The sequence below is a fragment of the Anabrus simplex genome, chromosome X (genome assembly GCF_040414725.1).
Source record: "Anabrus simplex isolate iqAnaSimp1 chromosome X, ASM4041472v1, whole genome shotgun sequence".
Classification (NCBI taxonomy): domain Eukaryota; kingdom Metazoa; phylum Arthropoda; class Insecta; order Orthoptera; family Tettigoniidae; genus Anabrus; species Anabrus simplex.
Genome location: NC_090279.1, coordinates 158,555,981 through 158,575,746, shown reverse-complemented (window position 1 = coordinate 158,575,746; position 19,766 = coordinate 158,555,981). Strand labels below are relative to the sequence as shown.

At 39.5% G+C, this 19,766-nt stretch overlaps 1 protein-coding gene across 1 annotated transcript in view; it reads right to left on the bottom strand.

The window, feature by feature from the left end:
- LOC136886301 (synaptic vesicle 2-related protein) overlaps positions 1 to 19,766 on the bottom strand; it is a 90,885-nt gene that overhangs the window by 24,742 nt on the left and 46,377 nt on the right. The window contains exons 7-9 of the mRNA XM_067159031.2: positions 13,033 to 13,158; positions 10,301 to 10,512; positions 4,027 to 4,226 (exon numbers count right to left, since the gene is read on the bottom strand). Of these exons, the coding sequence (XP_067015132.1) occupies positions 4,027 to 4,226; positions 10,301 to 10,512; positions 13,033 to 13,158 (538 nt within the window). The remainder of the gene's footprint in view (positions 1 to 4,026; positions 4,227 to 10,300; positions 10,513 to 13,032; positions 13,159 to 19,766) is intronic.

The window sequence follows — 19,766 nt, the reverse complement described above, 5'->3', positions numbered from 1 at the left end:
GATACAACTTAAAGTTCTGTGTTGACACCAAGTCTTCAATATACATCTGAACAAGAAGATTTCAATAACGCCATTCCCCATTCAGGTAGGTGTCCACCAGGAATCGGCCCTGATACCGCTTCTCTTCACTTTGTGTATGGACACAGTCACCTGTATCCGGTCATCACCCCCATGGTCACTCCTGTATGCTGACAACATCCTGTTGAGGAGCATCAACAGATTCAAGAGCAGGTTCAGAAGTGGAATGAAAAAGTAACAGCACATGGTCTTCGACTGAATACCAAGAAAACTGAGTATGTGTAGTGTGGTCCACAGACGAATGGGACCGTTCAGAGAAATGGCCAAGATCTCAATAAAGTAGAACAGTTTAAGTATCTTGGTTCTTTGGTCAATGCTGAGTGTGACACTAGTGCAGAAGCCCATGCACGAGTAAATGTGGCCTGGATGAAGTGGTGGCAAACTACTGGTGTTCTCTGCGATCGTCAGATACCAATCCACATTAAGTCCAAGGTTTACAGGACTGTTGTTCGCCCAGTCACTCTGTATCGCTCTGAATGCTGACCAGCAACAGTCGAGCATGAACAGGCACTTCAATGTCATGGAGATACATATGCTTTGCTGGCCAGTTGGCCTGACCCAGTTAGATCATGTCACCAACATAGAAATCTGGAAAATCATTGGAGTTGCCCCGATTGTAGACAAGATGCACGAAAGCTGACTTCGGTGGTACGGCTACGTAATGCGTAGAGAAGGTACATCTATTGTACAGACAGTACGTCGCATCACACCATCTGGAAATAGGCCACGTGGTCGGCCCAAGAAACGCTGGCTTGATGGCCTTCAAGAAGACATGCGCTAAGTTCATCTTGTTCCAAATGATGCGCTTAAGAGAAGCAAGTGGAGAGGCTTGCAAAACAGTGAACCTTGCTCCATTGTGGGATAAATGCTAAGATGATGATGAAGATTTCAACAACGCAAAATGTAAACATTTTTTTACTGTTTCTCATGATTTTCTCCAGTTTTTTAAGATTAAAAAAGGAACGTTTTATTCTGAATTTAATTATTCTACATGTGAATGAGAAGATTGTTTTTATTAACAGGAAAACCGAACTTGAATTCTCATATTCATATTTAAACATGATGTTTCACTTTTAAGTACATATTTATTTTTATCATAATTGAAATGATCTGCACACTTTGTTGTTAATAATATGTAGCTGAAGATGATCCTAACACATTGAAAAATGTTCCTTGTAAATATGTTTTTGGGAATGTACAATTTTTAGTTAAATTGGATTATACAGGATGGTCGGAAACAAAGTGAACTGGGTACGTGAGCGTTAAAGCGTTAGTCATACTGATAAGCAATTTGAAGAAAAAAACGTTGATATCTCGCGCCGTTCTCATTTTATCAGCTGCTGAAGTTAGCCAGTCAGATCGCTTCACGGGCGACTTCAGATGAGCTTTGCGAAGTGGTGTTACTAAATGTGCATGTGATTTATGACCGGCTTGAGAGCGCCAATAGAAGAAATTAACTTCTCCAGGGGAGGGACCCCTGCTGATAGGCTCGGCCCATAGCAAATACGCTGCGGTGACACTGGCTGAAACCAATGGTGTGTTAGTATTTGATGCTCATTTCTCGTCATCCCTGACCAAGCCACGTGCAGATTTAGCTACACCGCCTCGTAAAGCATGTTTGAATTCGTCTGCGAAGCGATCTGATTGGCTAACTTTAGCAGCTGATAACATGAGAATGGCTCGAGATATTGACATAAATTTTTTAATTCCTTCTCAGTATGACCAACGCTCTCATGATAGGATACAATGACGGATTAGGGAGCAACAGAAAGAGGAGACAAGAACAAACATGAAAACACAAAAGGACAAGGACAATCTCCACATCTTCCAGCACTGCTGTCTTCTCCTCATCAATCACAGTTCTCCTATATCCATTTCTTCCCAACTCCAAATGAGCTTGTTTCTGCTCCCCAGCATCACCACTAGGGTGAGCATAAACACTCATTGAGGGGGCATCCTGACAGGTCTTCAATCTTGATGTAAGAAGTAAGAGACAAATAGAAAGCTGGATAAACATAGAAATAAGGGAAGACATATACGATAAATATCAATACCGATGGTAAAAGACAAGGAACACAAAAGGAGAAAAGGATCCGAACAGGCCCTTGTCTCCTCTTTTTGTACTTCAAATTATAATTTAAAAGTAATAGATATTACTTCTAGAAAGTAAAAAAATTGAGTACAAATTATGATATCTTCTCCTTTTCTTCCTCCTCCTAGTGCTTTCACACTGGTGCAGGGTCCGCTGTTCTAATCTTGGCTCGCCATTTTGCACAATCTTGGGCAACATGTGGTGTTAAGTTCAGCATCTTCATATCAGTATTTACTGCGTCATTCCAGCACTACTTTGGACTTCCACATGTACGTTGCCCATTAATTTCAAAGGTGTGGGTGAAATCGGCAACTGTTTCAGGTGCAGCACGCAGGATGTGACCATATCATTGGAGATGTTTTTTGCGTGCCTTCTCAGTGATTGGTGCAAAAAAAAACCAACGGAGCATATGCATTTCCATGGTGTGTAATTGGCGCTCCATGGCTTTGTCAGCTGGTTGACATTTAACACCGTATAAAGCAGCAAGACATACTATCATGCAGTTTATTTATTTATTTAGCGTATGGCCCATAAAATCAAGTTGAGTTCAGATATAAATTATATACATATTTACATAACAAGAAAACAATGAACAAGGAAAGGCTCCCTACAACTGAGATCACTGATCCACTGTATTACTTCTGAAGTTGCCATCAGGAAGTCCACTTTGCTGCCTGTGTATGCCCGCGTTTCACACTCTCTGACAATATGATGTATGGTTTGTCGTGCAGCTCCACAGTCCCACGCGGGTGTCGGCAACTTGTTCCGTTTAAACAGCATGTCTCTGCATCTGCCATGGCCTGTTCTTATTCTGTTCAGAACAGACCATGTTTTACGTGGTAGCTGGAATCCACTTGGAAGTTTGGCATTTGAGAACTTACTGTGCAGGTGCGTCTCCGTTGCTGCTTCCCACCGTCTTTTCCACTCTGTAGTTGGGTTGTAGCTTCTAGCAACCATGTCTAAGGCAGTATACTTTGGACTTCAGATGTAGTGGTATACTTCTGTCGCAGAGCACGCCTGTGACCTCCCTCCATCTCAAACCGTGCTGCCTTTATCCTACTTTGCACTTCATCACCTATCTCTCGACATTTAGCCCACTAGCGTCAGCCGAACAGTGCTTCTGTAGGCGAGATCCTAGATACCTATCTTTCCACAATTTGCTTTACGTCGCACCAACGCAGATTGGTCTTATGACAACAATACCAATCTAATAAGCCTCCCACTAATCTAATCACAATCCAAACATAATTATAATTTAACCCCAAAGATACTACTATTAAATAAACAGCCGTGGCTGTAATTAAGGTACAGCACCAGCATTTGCCTGGTGTGAAAATGGGAAACTACAGAAAACCATCTTCAGGGCTTCCAACAGTGAGGTTCGAACTCACTATCTCCCAAATGCAAGCTCATAGCTGCCCCGCAGCCCCGCTCTAGATACCTGAAGCTTACGGTTGTTGTTAAGGTCTCTCCATCAACTTGGATGGAGCTGCTGTTTGGGATGGTTTCCAGGTAATCGGTCTTCTTTCTGTTCAGTCTAAGACTATTGTGAGATAGAGCTGTTCCAATCTTAAACTTGACGCGGCAGTCCTCTTCTGGTGGTATCAGCAAGGGCGACATCATCTGCACGTAAGAGAGTCCAGGGGACACTTATGTGATGAGAACAAAGAGCAATGGGCACAGTGTGGAGCCTTGGTGTACACCGACTTCCACTGGGAAGCTCTTCGATGTGCCGACAGCGCAACGCGCATGAATTGTGGTGTTCATGTATAGCATCTTGAAGTACAAAATTATATACATACCTATCTGCCCACAGAGAAAACCAGTTTTACATGAGGATACCAAATTTGTCTTACCTGGGAACTCGGCAAGAGTAGTCCAAAGCAGGTCTATATAGTCCCTGGTGGTGAGCTCTTTACAGTCCGCACTGCAGGTCTCTATGGGCTTTAGCTCGACATGTAGCCTGCTAGCATCAGCCGAACAGTGCTTCTCTGAGGACTCGAAGAGTTCGGTTGTCATCAGCACCACACCATAGTAACAGAAGGCACACACTGTCCTGGAATTTGGAAACACGTTACAGTCTCTGGAAAAATTGCAGAGGGGAGTGAGAGAGAATACTCATGACGCTACTCCAGCATAGTCTCCTACAATAAGAATGCATGACAGCGACCGTCAACAATGCCATTTACTCAACAGAACACTGAAGTCATGGCATTTCATGAGATGAGCGCTGTTTCAAAATTGTTAGCCATATGTCCCAGATTAGTTTTCTATATGACATATTCAAACTGAGCTTCGTAATCCTCATATAGAAGTCCATAAAGAACAAAAAATGCAGAGATTCAGTACGTTATATGACCTTACTCTTCAGGTCATAATTCCAGGACCTCAGTAAAATCAAAATTGTACAATGAAACGCTGAACGGATTTCAATGGCTGATACCTTAACCCTTCTGAGCAGGGTCATTAAAAATGTAGCCTTCACTGGATGCAGGAGGAGCTTTCAATGGTCATTTAAATGCTAGCATACCTATGCACCAAACTATTTTGTAATACCACATCTCTGTTAATTTGCAACCAATTTTCATTATATATATATAGGATATATTGGAAATAGCCCTTTGCCCTCCTCCTCCTAATATGTATTATGTTTAGTCTCGCTGTCGCTGAAGTGAAGAAATTTGCATATGGATTCAAACTTGTCTAGAGATATGATAGACCAAAAAGGGCCGTGGCAATGATAACATTTTTCGAGAAGTAAAACAAAAATTTGGTTTCTGCACTATTCCCTTCAGCACGATGAGGGCTAAGGTAACATACATCTCATTTTCAACGACTGGAATCCTGAATTCCTCGGGACTTCACGTACTGCTCAGCACACTGTTTCCGTCACAATCAGCTGGACGAGTTTTCTGGTTCCACAACATTTAGAGCTAAATCTTAAGGTCACAAAACCTTACAAAATGTTTCTTTCTTATGTAATTATCCATGTCTTCCCAGTAAAAATTACAGGCAGCACTACCACCTCCAGCATGAATAGTGTCTGCAGTATTGGTCTCTTCTGTATCACTTCCACCCTCATCGCATCTGGATGTTTCTCGAATCCTGCATTCTCATTGTGTGTCCAAAGAACAATTTGCTTTACGTCGCACCAACACAGATAGATTTTCAGCCGGGTCTCCACTGATTAACATTTAACAACAACATGTTAAAAATGACATGTTGAAATTGATATGTATACACACATTTGGTTCATAGTTGACTTAACATGTTAACTTGATATCTTGAAGTTAACATATTTAACATGTAGGCGTGTTTTCCGGTGGGACTGGAAAACATGTTCGTGCGGTGTCGGCATGGCTTCGGCAAAGTTCGTATAGACAAAGTACATTAAAATCATGCTCAGACATCCTCAGAAAATTTTTATATCCAAACCTGTTTTCAACTTTAAGCTCATTCAGAATTTCATCCACATTGTGCCTTCTATTCAGATACTGTCGTACCCACATTCTCCTTTCCTTTCTTCTCAAGAAGGTCCGATGACCTAGATGTTACACCCCATTAAACAACAAGCATCATCATCATCATCATCCTTCTCAAAATCCTATAAGAAGCAACAGTGACAATAAGAAAGGCCAAATCTTAATCCGAGTCCAATGTCCTTGTTTGAAAATGCAAGACACCACCTGAATGTATCAACACAAACTGATATGATGAACGAGCTGTGTATAAATAAAAGAGACAAGTTTAACATGTTTATAAGTGTGGACACAACGTTAAACGAAACAGTATTTAACATGTTATTGTTAACGTTTTAAGTGCTGAGTTACCAGTTTGACTGTTTGGTACCTCAGTGCTCAGTTTTTTTCCTTCCTATGTAAAAAAAAAATTGTAGAAGCCTCAATTTTTAACTTATCAGTGGGGTGCTTAGCTTAAAATGTTTATAAATGTTGGTTCTTTACAAATCTAAATGCAAATGGAAAATCTTACCCTTATGTTCAATATCATTTTGAGAGAAAACAAAATTACACTTTTTGTGCCCGTGAGTACATCACATTTATACACAGTGAAGAGCCCAGAATAAAATTATTTCCTAAAATCTGTAGACAATTAATACATGTAATAAGTACATAAGTTGATATTTTAAAATACTTTCTAAACCTGGAATGTGGTAAGAGTTCATGTTTTCCACCGATACCAATTTGTTCAACCAGCTGCACCAACTCCACTGGCACAGAAGTTTTAGAAAAAATCAATGATTTTGTGGTTGTCATAAAACACTATTTGGCTCCCAGAGTCTGTCACATTACTCGAAAGTCTGGTGGAGAAAAATCATCCGTCCGCCACAAAAATAGTGATGAAATAGCTTTTGAACTCACCGTGTTTTTCTTCTTTCATTTAGAAGGAGCCTCTGTTTCTCTCTTACTTGAAATATTTTCAGCACTTTCCGCATCACCCTCACTTTAAAAATCGCTTAACAATACATTAAAACCATCATCTTCATCATCACTTTCAGCTCTGGTTAATAACTGAAAGATTCTTTGATCCGAAAGAACATCGCTGCAACAGCAACTAGCTTGTTGTTCCGCCATGTTTGTTTACATCATAGATTAATTCCTCAGACGTCAACAAAAATCTCTGTAAGTTACTTCCCGAAGCTATAAGTCATGATCAATTAGTTCTACATAATGCCCAACAGATGGCAGTTGAATCTGCACTCAAGAATGAACAGGAAAACTCAAAAGAAATTAAAGTTCTTGTGCACCGTCTATAGGCGGGCATCGTAGCACTCATCGGGTTAAATGTTAATCAGTGGAGACTGGCGTTTATGGCAATGATGGGATAAGGAAGGGCTAGGAGTGGGAAGGAGGCGACTGTGGCATTCACTTAGGTGTGAAAATGTGAAACCATGGAAAAAACACATGCAGGGTTGCCGACAGTGGAGTTCGAACCCACTATCTCCCGAATGCAAGCTGACAGTTACGTGACCCAAACCGCACAGCCACTTGCTCGGTGATCCCAGTCTCCTCTTACACAAAGTATGAGTAATGGGTTCCAACTGTCTGTACATAAATTTGTTGAGCACTATCAGCCATTGTCCGTATTTCTGGTATTTTGTTCATTGATACAGGTTCTTCCAATTCTATTCCAATTCCAACGGGTTGTTACAGACTGTTCCACGTGGAATAAAAAAATATTCAAATTCATCAAGGAACAGGGAATTTGAAATAGAACACATCATCATCATCGTCAGCATCATCATCTGGAGAAGTTTCCAACCGCAGGCTGGGTCTGCTTGGAACATAAGCCTCTCCATCGTTTTCTGTCCATCCACCACTTCTCTTCTGTCACTGTCGTACAGTTCCCTCCTCTTGTCTCTAGGTTTCCTTCCCTTCAACTCCATTTTTCTTGGTATCCTCTCTTCTCCCATTCTCTTAACATGTCCATACCACTGCACCCTTGATTCTTCAATCTTCTTTTCCTGTAGGGCTATCTCATTTACCATTTCCCAAACTCTCTCATTTCTTACTCTGTCCATTCAACACCTTTGAAACTTCATTTCCACTGCTTGTATTCTACTTTTATCCCTCTCCTTCATCACCCACGTTTCTGATCCTTATGTCAAAACTGGCACAAAATAAGCCTTGTAGAGAATTCCTTTACATCTCTGTCGTACATTCCCCACACTCTTAAAGAATCCAACTGCACACCTCCCTCTTTCAATGATTCCATCCTGTTTCCTCCATTTTCTTCAACACCTGATATGAAATACAGAGGATTTTGCAATATTCCAACCATACAGTAGCAAGCATGTGGAGGAGAAACAACAGCAGAGGTAGCACATTCAGTAAGAAGAAACAACCTACCACATCCAGGCAACAGGATGATGAGTAGGAACTCTTAAGAACATGAAGTACTAGATCCAGAAACAGAATTTCTTGATGCTGGTCAGCTCAGATTAGTAGAATGACCAAGAACTGTTTCCAAAATGCAGCCCAGGCATCAAGAGACTCTAAGAAGTGGAGGAGGATTCTGATGGGGGCAGTCAACACATCTCTGACATAGGATACAAACTGAGGAGGACCCTATCTTATTTTTCATACACAATTTGAAAGAAGTGCATCTCATTTTTTGGACATCTTATTTTTAAACACCAGGAACCAGAATTAGGAGAAAAATGATGGAATAGAAATACCAAGATTAAATGGATCAAATAAATTACAAATTATATTAATGAACCGCAAATTACACTAAATGATCTCAAGAACAAGACAGACAATATAAAGATCCTCAATGACTGACATGTGAGACTACAAACCAAAATTAATAAAAGGGCAAAAGGTAGAGTGTTCTCAGCTGAAGAATGATTTTCAATTTAAATGATGTCTTTAGAATATTCCTTTCATAAATAATATTATTGTATGTATATCTTCCAAAGAACACTAGCTAACACATAGCTCATTTGTTTTTTGTTTTTTTTCATTGAGATAACTGAAACATAATATACCCAATACTATAAGAAATGTTTATTATAACAACTTCTGAGATTTGTAATGGTAATTTAAGCCGCTGAAGAAGAGAACTTTGGTTCTTGAAACATGTTGATGGTTGTTGTTGTTGTTGTTGTTGTTGTTGTTTAAGGGGCCTAACATCTAGGTCATTGGCCCCTAATGGTACAAAATGAGACGAAATGTAATGACAATTTAAAATTCCAAAATTCATCCACTGACCAGAATTCAAAACATGATGATGAAAAATGAATGGATGAATATGAAATTAAAATAATCAGTGTATCCAACTCAGAATAACGAAAGTTAAAAAGAATTCCAAAATCGATTCATTGACTAGAATTCAAAAAGACAATGATGAACGATTATGAACTTAGAATAATCAGTACATCCGACCTGCAATGCCCCACCCTCCCAGAAACTATCTTGAAACAATAGTATACACCGACCAAGTGGCTGCTTCCAAAGCACAATCCTGAATTAATGATGCTTGTTGTCTAAAGGGGTCTAAAATCCAGGTCAACGGCCCCTCATAATGGTACTTATCACTAGGAAAGTAGAACCATGGTATTTCTCATGCAGTGGTACTAATCATGAGTAACGTAGATTTCCGGTGTTCCACACATTATGGTACTACTCACAAGTAATGTACGTCGCAAACCTATGGTGTTTCTCATATAATGGTGTCACTCATAGGCAACGCAAACCCATGGTGTTCCTCACCAAGGTATGCTAATCACAGGGACCTGAACTATCCCGTGGTGTTCCTCACATAGGTGAACTAATCACGGGGACTCATTCTATCCCGTGGTGTTTTTCACATAGTGGGTACTAATCACAGGCAACGCGGACCCACGGTGTCGCTCATATAGTGGTACTAATCACACGCAACGTAAGCATGTGGTGTTCCGTATATAGTGGTACTAATCACAGGTACTGTAAACCCACAGTGAACCACGCTCTGCTGCTACTAATCACAAACCTATTGTGTACCTAACATAGTGGTACTACTCACAAGTAAAGGCAACCCATGGTGTTCCCTGCATGATGGTACTAATTACACGTAGTTTCATGGTTCTAATTCAATCATCCCTTGGTCACCCCTTTTAGTCGCCTCTTACGACAGGCAGGGCTACCGTGGGTGTATTCTTCATCTGCGTCCTCCACCCGCAGGGGTATTGAAACATGTTCGGTGTATTGACATTGTAATAAAGTTCATATTAGTGTTAACAAGGTGGACATTCATATTTAATTGACCTTTTAATGTGATATATTGGTTGTCAATACGGATCAATTTACCATTGACCATTATGGTTAAGATTATCAATTATGAAGAAAGGATGTCTTCATCTGAGAGGATGAAGATATATTGGAAGCACAGAAAAACTACATTTTCTTTGTATAATTGACTGTAGTAGTCCTATGTTGGCCATAAAATATTACAATTATTATTATTATTATTATTATTATTATTATTATTATTATTATTATTATTATTATTATTATTATTATTATTATTATTATTATTATTATTATTATTATTATTATATCACTCTTTTTTTTTTTCCTAGAGCTTAATTTCTACAAATTATTACAAGAATACTCTCATTGTCTTACGCACCATATAAACCAGAGGAGGAGAGACGTTCGCCTGAGCTCAGATATCAGCAGGTCGGTGACACGACCCCGCTGTCCCATGTTGGTGGCATCATCCACCACCAGCCTCCCCAGCAGCATTGGCTTACCGTTGTCCTTTGCTACCTGCTCTAAGGTAGCCAAAGCCTTGTCAGGCTGCCCAGATGCAACATGGAAGCGAGCACTCTCTGGTAGCCACTGACGACAAGAGAAACACACTCTTAGCACTTATAAAGTGAAAAAAGGAGGGCGATGGATTTAGAAAAAAGGAAAAAAAAAAAATTATAGTAGGTTTAGAGAGTCTGGTTTAACAACTTTACATTTAATGAGTGTCAAGGCCCCAGTGCTTCCTAATGAACTTGGGAAGAAGAAATGGATGAAGAACAGGAATTTATGAGGTGAAAGGCATAATAATACACAAATTCCAGATGACTGGAAGAAAGCAACTGTAGTCCCAATTTTTAAAGGGGGTTACATTCTGCTAACTGACAACTATAGACCCATTAACCTTACGTCGATTGTATGCAAACAAATGGAGCACCTCATTTTAGAATATCTAAGGGAACAATGGGAGAAAAGTTTGTGGATTAATGTCCAGCACATGGTTTTAGAATAGGTTTTTCCTGTAAGAGCGAGATGTTGTCGGTCTTTCAAGATATTAGCAAGTCATTAGACAAAGGTGTGCAAGTTGATACTATTGTAATTGATTTTGCTAAAGTATTTTATATAGTACCACGACATTTTGATGCGAAAATTGGTAGAAACAAACACTGATAAAAGGATGGTTCTGTGAATCTGGGAATTTTTGACAGATCACATGGTGAGAGTAAAGGTAGGAAATAAATACTCCGACAAAGTTTCTATAATGTTGGGAGTAGTACAAGGTAGTGTTATACGGCCACTCCTATTTGTCATTTCTCAAGGAATCTAATACCAATATAATGAGTCCGTTATTGAACATAATCAATTTTCAGGCTAACTCACTGGTATTATAAATTTACTCATTCGGTTCAAATAATTCAGATTCCCTAAGGAAAACTATATATCCATATCACATAAATGATTTGCCGAATTAAACTTGAAGTGACTGCGGATTGTTCGTGGATGATTGTATAATATACCGAAGAATATAGAATGTGGTGATAATAGGTTATTACAAGCTGATTTAACTGCATTCCATAAGTGGGCACTCTATAACAAAATTTAAAAAAATAAATTCTCGAAAATGTAGTCTTATTTATGGGAAAAAACATAGTCAAGGGAACTTTCAATACTGTCTTGGATTGGACGCTCTTGTAAAGCGTGACTCATGCAAGTACCAGGAATCCACCTAAAGAGAGATCTAAAAATGGGACACTCACGTAGGAAGTGTAATTTCTAAAGCGTACAAGTCCTTACACTATGTGTTCCCAGACGAAGGCACAGGGCTATGTATCGCTCATCAGGCCAGTCCTGGAATATGGGATCCATACCCAACAGGACATATAAATAAACTTGAGATGGTAAAGCAAAAGGGTACAAGATTCATGTTGAATTATTTGAATCCTAGAAGTAGTGTGACAAGTATGATAGAAAAACCTGGGTGGGAGACGCTGGAGATTAGAAGGGAACGAACACGGTTACACACCACGTATAATGCCTATACAAATAAGCCAGCATGGGGAGAGTGTAACAGTCGACTAGAAAAGCCCTGTTACATAAGTAGGACAGATCATCCGCATACAGTAATTAAAAAAATTTTTTTTTACAATTGGCTTTACGTCTCACCAACACAGATAGGTCTTATGGTGACGATGGGATCGGAAAGGTCTAGGAGTGGGAAGGAAGCAACCATGGCCTTAATTATGGCACAGCCCCAGCATTTGCCTGGTGTGAAAATGAGAAACCACGGAAAACCATCTCCAGGGCTGTCGATAGTGGGGTTTGAACCCACTATCTCCCGAATGTAAGCTCACAGCTTTGCGGCCCTGACTGCATGGGCCCGGTACGCATAAAGTAAAAGGTAGATTGCAGAAAGCTAACTATGGTAAATAATCATTTGTAAATCAGAGAAATGATGATTGGAATTCATTACCTGCAGCTGTCTTAGAGCCTTTCCCCAAAAATGTAAGATACCTCATGAATAGACTCCACATCCTGTAAATTGTATGTAAATTTCTATGTGATGGTGTCATATTTTAATGTAACACTCATGTAACACTCAATCCACTGTAAATCATAGTTTTTTTTTTTTTGCTAGGGGCTTTACGTCGCACCGACACAGATAGGTCTTATGGCGACGAGGGGATAGGAAAGGCCTAGGAGTTGGAAGGAAGCGGCCGTGGCCTTAATTAAGGTACAGCCCCAGCATTTTCCTGGTGTGAAAATCGGAAACCACCGAAAACCATTTTCAGGGCTGCCGATAGTGGGATTCGAACCTACTATCTCCCGGATGCAAGCTCACAGCCGCGCGCCTCTACACGCACAGCCAACTCGCCCGGTGTAAATCATAGTATTAAGGCATCTGAATTATTTAAGGTAGGTGTGAATTTGTATACGAATGCACTGCATTTACAATGGTAGGAAAGCCTTTTTACAGCGGGATCCAAAAAATGTATATGTACTTTAACATGAAAAAAGTATGCACAATAACAGCATGAAATTTGTACTACAGTATCTATATAGATATTCAAAGTATATTTAACTATTTCAATTATTCCAGTATAATTCCATACTCACTGGTGTAATCAGAGCAAACGCTAAGAGTGGACCTGTTGAGAGAGCTAGTAGCCATTGCCAGCCAAGAGTGGGCATCACCAAAAGCGCCAAGAGGACCTCAAAACAAGCACCAAGTGCCCAGAAACACTGGAAACAAAACAGCAGTATTAGTTTTGGTCAACTCTGCTATGTTAATTAAACAGAAAGTTTACCAGTATAATACAGCCCCACAATTATGAACTAATTGGGGTTAACGCTACCTTGAATTTCAAGAAAATCTTGGATTACACTGAAATAATAAATCAAAGGCTAATGCATGAGTAAATGTTTAAACAGTATGTACTTGTATTTAATATGAGCTAACATTACAAAATGTTAAAGAAATACAAATTTAAATGTTAAAGATATTGTCCAGAGTCTTTTGTTTTAAATAGAGTCTCATTTTCAAGCAGCAATGCTGCACTATCTTCAAAGAAGCATAGCGCCAATCGGCACAGCTTCCACTCACTACTCGACATAACACAACGTCACATTTATTGTTTTAACCATTATGGTTTGATTTGATTTTGGTCTGTATTGACTTAAATCTAATACACCACTGAAAGTCACTGTTAAATCCTAGTCTGCCTTGTCAATACTATAAAAAGTTATTTAATCTATATCAACAAAATGCTGTACATATTTCGAGAACCTCTCTCTTTCACTACCTCAGCCGCTAAACATTCCACCAAATAATCTTCGGACTTGATATCTGACCACCTCACAATATAATGTGATGCTTGTGCTTGTTGTTTTAAGGGGCCTAACATCGAAGGTCATCGGCCCTAAAATATAATGTAATTGAGTTATTATTGAAATACAAGAAAAGTCATTTAATAAAATATTTAAAATTACTTTACTCTAAATGTTATAATTAAAATACAAGACACGTCAACTAAATAAAATATTTAAATTTATATCAAAGTAACCCTCATCACATAGACTCTCACAAACACCACCTTCAAGGTAAAATTCAGAGGAGAACTGTCTCTGAGTTTCAAGATCACAACTGGTGTGAGACAAGGAGATGATCTATCACCTATTCTCTTCAATCGGGTGCTCAAAAAAGTCATATAGACCTGAGAACTTACACCGAACAACCTTGGAATCAAATCAGTTACTACCGGAGCCAGAACTCGGAAGATCAAGATCAGGAGCCTGGCCTTCGCAGATGACATCACAATCCTAACCAACGACTCTAAGGATGCTGCAGTTGCTGTTCAATCCCTACTCGAGACAGCGGCAAAGACAGGACTACAAATAACATACGAAAAGACCAAGTACTTCGAGAGTAAGCAGCCTGGGAAAGCCCCTTTGAGGACCATCTATGGAAAGATTGGAAAAGTCAATCGATTCCAGTATCTTAGTGAATAGATCCACCTCAATGGCAGAGATGCAACCTCCATATTAGACAGATGTGCCAAACTCAACTCAGCATACAATCTGTCACATAACCATTACAACAAGAAGTGCATTTCGAAGAACATCAAAATATGCCATTACAAAACTGTTGTCAGACCCCAGTTCTTACATGCTGCGGAGACCTTACTGATGAACAGGAAAGGCACCATAGGCGACCTGGAAAAAGTCAAAAGACGTATCCATAGGAAAATTCATGGGCCAAGAGTGCTCCTGGATGGAACCTACTGACTGAAAGCGAAATCTGAACTGTACTAGCAGTTGGAAACGGCTAACACTAGCACGCGACAGAGGCGGCTGAAGTTTTGCGGGCACCTTCTGAGAATGGACAATGGCAGGCTTAAAAAGATGATTTCCTCACTGATCAAAAGTTACAAGACTGGAAGTATGTGGCTCAATGAAGTAAAATAAACAAGACTTAGCTTCCACTGGGATTCCTGATACTGGTGTCTCAGACCACCCCAAAATCTGTAAAATGGTAAACTCGTAAACTACCAAAGGGTGTTAAATCTCACAAACCTCTTTCACAGGAAAGAAAGGAAAAACTAATAGCAGAGCTCGAGAGGTATTGGAAAAGAAAGCAAGCATCCAAAAAGAACTAGTCCTATAGCTCATTCCACATTAAGAAAACAGTATTGCTCTTATGGATTTACAAGGAGTGAACTCACCCTCTCTGAGACACCCATAATTCCTCCTAATTAAGCAATATTATACTGTACTTTGTAATGTATTATGAAAGACAGATAAAAAGGATGAGGCATTTTTGTCCATGAGTTATTAAAGTAACGACATAACATTTTCTTTTTAATAAATACATTCGTAGGGAGGAAGCACAATGGCAGCAAGTCATCGCTTCGTTGTCTTCCTTCATTTTCCTTCTTCTGTATTGCTCTGGTACAAGCATCGTGTAGTCTCTCATTCTGTGAACTGCCAGCAGCTCACTTCTATAGTGAGGTCATCTACAGTATTTATTTGTTGCATGTGTGTTTTTAGGCTTTAAATCAGTGCGTACTTGTCTTGTGTTGAGTGAGAATTATGTGATCAGCCTACGTGTTTGATTTCTTTCTTTTAACATTGATACAGTGATTTATTTGCGTTATGGTTGAGAACGTTTATAAAAATAGCAGGGAGACACACGTCGATGTCTGATTCAGAATGTGAAGGGTCTTCATCCTGCAGTGGCGAGGAAGTAACATTCCGTAACAGAAAATGGTTGTCTAATGGCAGATATTTAACTTTGGTTGTATACTGCATAGTATTAGAGCGTGTTCTATTATTTTCGTACTGTACAGAAGTTGTTACTGAAGATTTTGGTGTTGTGGTGTGCAGTGATACGTCATGGCATGACTTGTACTGATACAAAAATTTGCCATGTGTTTTATTTGTGCTTGGTTTTTGTTACTTAACTGTTCTTTCTTAAAAGCATTTTAATTTTACCACTGCATTTTTCATGACCACATTTAATTTTTACTATTGCTTTTGTGAAGCGATACGATAGCACAGTAGTACCTGGCGTTGCCTGGGGAAATTTACTGAATGCAATTAAATATATCCCTCACCTCTCAAGCTCATACACAATTATTATTTGTCTATTTTCTCCCCCAATTTACCTTACGCTTCAATGCTGATGTATTGTGTCGTAATTTACCTCCGATTCTGTACAAACCAAACATAGCCCTGTCAATCCCCTGTCCCCATGAGTTCATAAAAATAACTTACAGCTTGGTTTCTTTCCATTTTTATCTTGAACTTAAATACCGAGTTTCACAAATTCATGTGGCACAGTTTTCCCGTGATGCTGTTGAGCATGTTGTCATAAGAGCAATACTGTTTTCTTAACATGGAATGAGCTGTAAGCACTCCCTAGTGGGTTTAAGGACTTAAAAAATTAATAATTTAAATATTTTTGTTTAGTTGCCATGTCTTGCATTTTAATTATAAATTATTTAGTGTAAGCTAATTTTAAATATTTTGTATAAATGATATTTATTGTATTTCAATCATAACTCAAATAGAGTATACTGTGAGGAGGTTAGATATAAAGTCTGAAAATTTTTTGGTGGAATGTTTGATCGCTGAGGAAGAGAACAAGAGAGGTTCTCGAAACATGAACGGCATTTTATTAGTATAGATTAAGTAACTCCTTATAGTATTCACAAGGCAGACACATTTTAACAGTGATGTATTACACCACGTCGTGTTGAGCACTGCCAAACCCTCGGTGTGGGTCTTTACTGGTGCAACTCTTCAGGCACTTCTTCAGCAGGTTCCCTCTTCATTTCAACGATTTAATATTGGGCAAGGCCAGGTGTTGCACAAAGGTGCATGCACTACTGCTTGCAATAACATTCAGCCTGCCATTGATTTAATTTTAGTAACATCTGTCACGGGATGGGAGTTCTTTTTCTGACAGGAAGTCTTAAATTGTGCTGAAGTGTAACTTTAATTTGTGAAAGGGCAAACAAAGAAACAACATTGATAAACTCTATTCTTAAAAAAATATTTGATTATAAACTTCCTTAATTTCAACAGTAAGTTATAATTATATTTTAAAATCACCTTAAACATCTACAACATGTTTCGGACCTTTTGTTGTCATCTTCAGCGAAAATCGCAATTATTTGATCATCCCTCTATTGCACAAGAAGTGTCACTGCCTCTCATTAAAATGGGGGTATTGAGTGCGGTAAGCATGCAGCAGATGACTGTACCTACATTTTTCGATGATCGGGTCTGGTACAGAAGGATGGAAGAGGAATGGTGGAAGGAGAGAGGAAGGTGCAGAAGTGCCATAAATGCCCCAACCCAGCATAAACTGGATAAGGGGGGAGGAGGAGGAGGAGAAGGTGATAATATCTTGATTTCTTGGTAGTAACGGAATATGCTCCCCGCGGGAAAGTGAGAGCCAGGGTTCTGTAGTAACCTAGTTTCCTTGTTTTGTCACCTGTCACCTGGCTTCCCATGCTGCAGTTGAGGGAGCAGAAGTTGGTCAGAGGCAGAACGACCCAAATTTTCCTTGAAATTCAAGAACACTGTACAATTGTATGGCGCTTTCTAGGAATTGTATCTATTGCGGACAGTATTATGAATCTCACACGATAACCTGAAAATTCCTCAAAGGTACAACACATGCTAATAAATGATTTTTAAACCTAAAACAATTATCAAACAGAACCATCACTATTCTATTCAGTCAATGAAATGTGAGATCTAAGATTACGACTAAGCAATGTATAACACACAGCTGCCAACCATTGGAAAAAATTATTTTTAAAATGCAAACTTGTTCCAATTCTTTCATGGCCCGCAATTATACAAATGATAATGTAGCTTTTGGGCTTTTGCCATGTCAATAAAACAAGGTGAAATTCTTTACATTTTGCAGAGAACTTTGCTCTGCATCTGCAGAAGAAAATCTTGTTTGTTCACAGGGAAGACTTCTCTAATAATACTGCTATGGCTCGACTGAAGTGGACGAAACATTGCAAGGCAGACCCCAATTAAGTGGGAAAATGCAAAGATTATGATGATGATTATTGTTGTTACATTCATTATTTTTAATAATAATAATAATAATAATAATAATAATAATAATAATAATAATAATAATAATAATATGTTATATATACATAGTCTACCATAAATACTGTCCCAAACGTTTAAGTAAATTGACACAAAATGGTTAGAGATATTTTAATATCCTAATAACAAGTGTTACATAGATGCATTATGAACCATAACCAAAAATAATTATTCAAAATGGCCACCATTTTCATGCACACAGGCCTTAAGTCTTTGTAGCCACTCATCAATAGCATTACGCAACACATCAACTGGAAATTCTGCAACTGCCTTCCGAAGAGACTGCTTTAAGCTTTCAATATTGGAATGTCTTTTCTTGCAAGCCATCTCCTGAAGCTTGGACCACAATTTGTAGTCCAAAGGGTTTAAATCTGGACTTGCAGACGGCCAATATGAAGTGGAAATGAAATCAGGAACATTTGCCTCCAACCACTGCTAGGTTGCCTGTGCCTTGTGCACTGGGGCTGAGTCCTGCTGGAAGCTCCAGTTCCGTCCATGGAAGAGGGTGTTGTTGAGATTCTTGACCAGTCCCTCAAGCACTGTCTCCTGGCACACTTTAGCTGAAGTTTTGACTCCCTTTTCACAGAAATGGAGCTCCGTTGTGCCCTCGAAGCTCACACCCCACCACACCATAACTGATGAGGGATGATGACCCATCTGAATCCTTGGAGCCTTTTTACCAGCTTCTCTAGAGGAATGGGTATATACCCTGTCATTTTGGGCGTTGACAGTCTCCTCAACACTTAAAATCTTTTCATTTGTAAACAGGATTCAACGATGACCATTAGCCGCGTAACGCTTAAGTAAGCGCTTTGATTTTAGGAGCCTCTGGCGCTTCAGTTCATTTGTCAAGAGATGTCCTTTGCGTCGTTTGTAAGCATGGAGTCCCAGGTCAATTCTTAACGTGCGAAACATAGATATTTTTTATATCTATAACTCACGAGCCATCACTGACTGTCTCCTTATCGGATTTTGTCGCACACGAGCCGCCACTGCTTTGATGAGTTCTGGTGTTCGTACTGTGCGTGGTCTTCCTTGCTGCAGGCGATCTCTCACGGTTCCAACCTCAACAAATCAATTTATAGTGCAGTAACCAAATTTCTTACTAATTTTCAGCTTCTGGAGGTTTTTGAAAATCTCCCCTGGTGATTGCCCTACCTTGTGTAACGCTATCACGGCCACACGATTCTCATACTCCCCCCCATTCCATCTTGAAAACTTCAAACTGACAACTGTACACTTCTGCAGCTCAACCAACAATGACTCATGACTCACGATACCGGTTTTGTAGCCGCTCCCTCGTTCGGGCGGAAGTACAGCCACCCTCAAATGTTTGGACAGTATTTATGGTACGACTGGGTATATCATCATCATCATCGTCGTCGTCTTTTTTTTTTTGCTATTGGCTTTATGTCGCACTAACACAGATATGTCTTATGGCGACGATAGGACCAGAAAGGGCTAGGACTGGGAAGGAAGCAGCCGTGGACTTAATTAAGGTACAGCCCCAACATTTGCCTGGTATGAAAATGGGAAACTACGGAAAACCATCTTCAGGGCTGCCGACAGTGGGGTTCGAACCTACTATCTCCCAAATACTGGATACTGGCCGCACTTAAGCGACGGCAGCTATCGAGCTCGGCATCATCATCATCATCATCATCATTATTATTATTCAACGTAGAAACAGGACTTCGACAAGGAAGTGCATTATC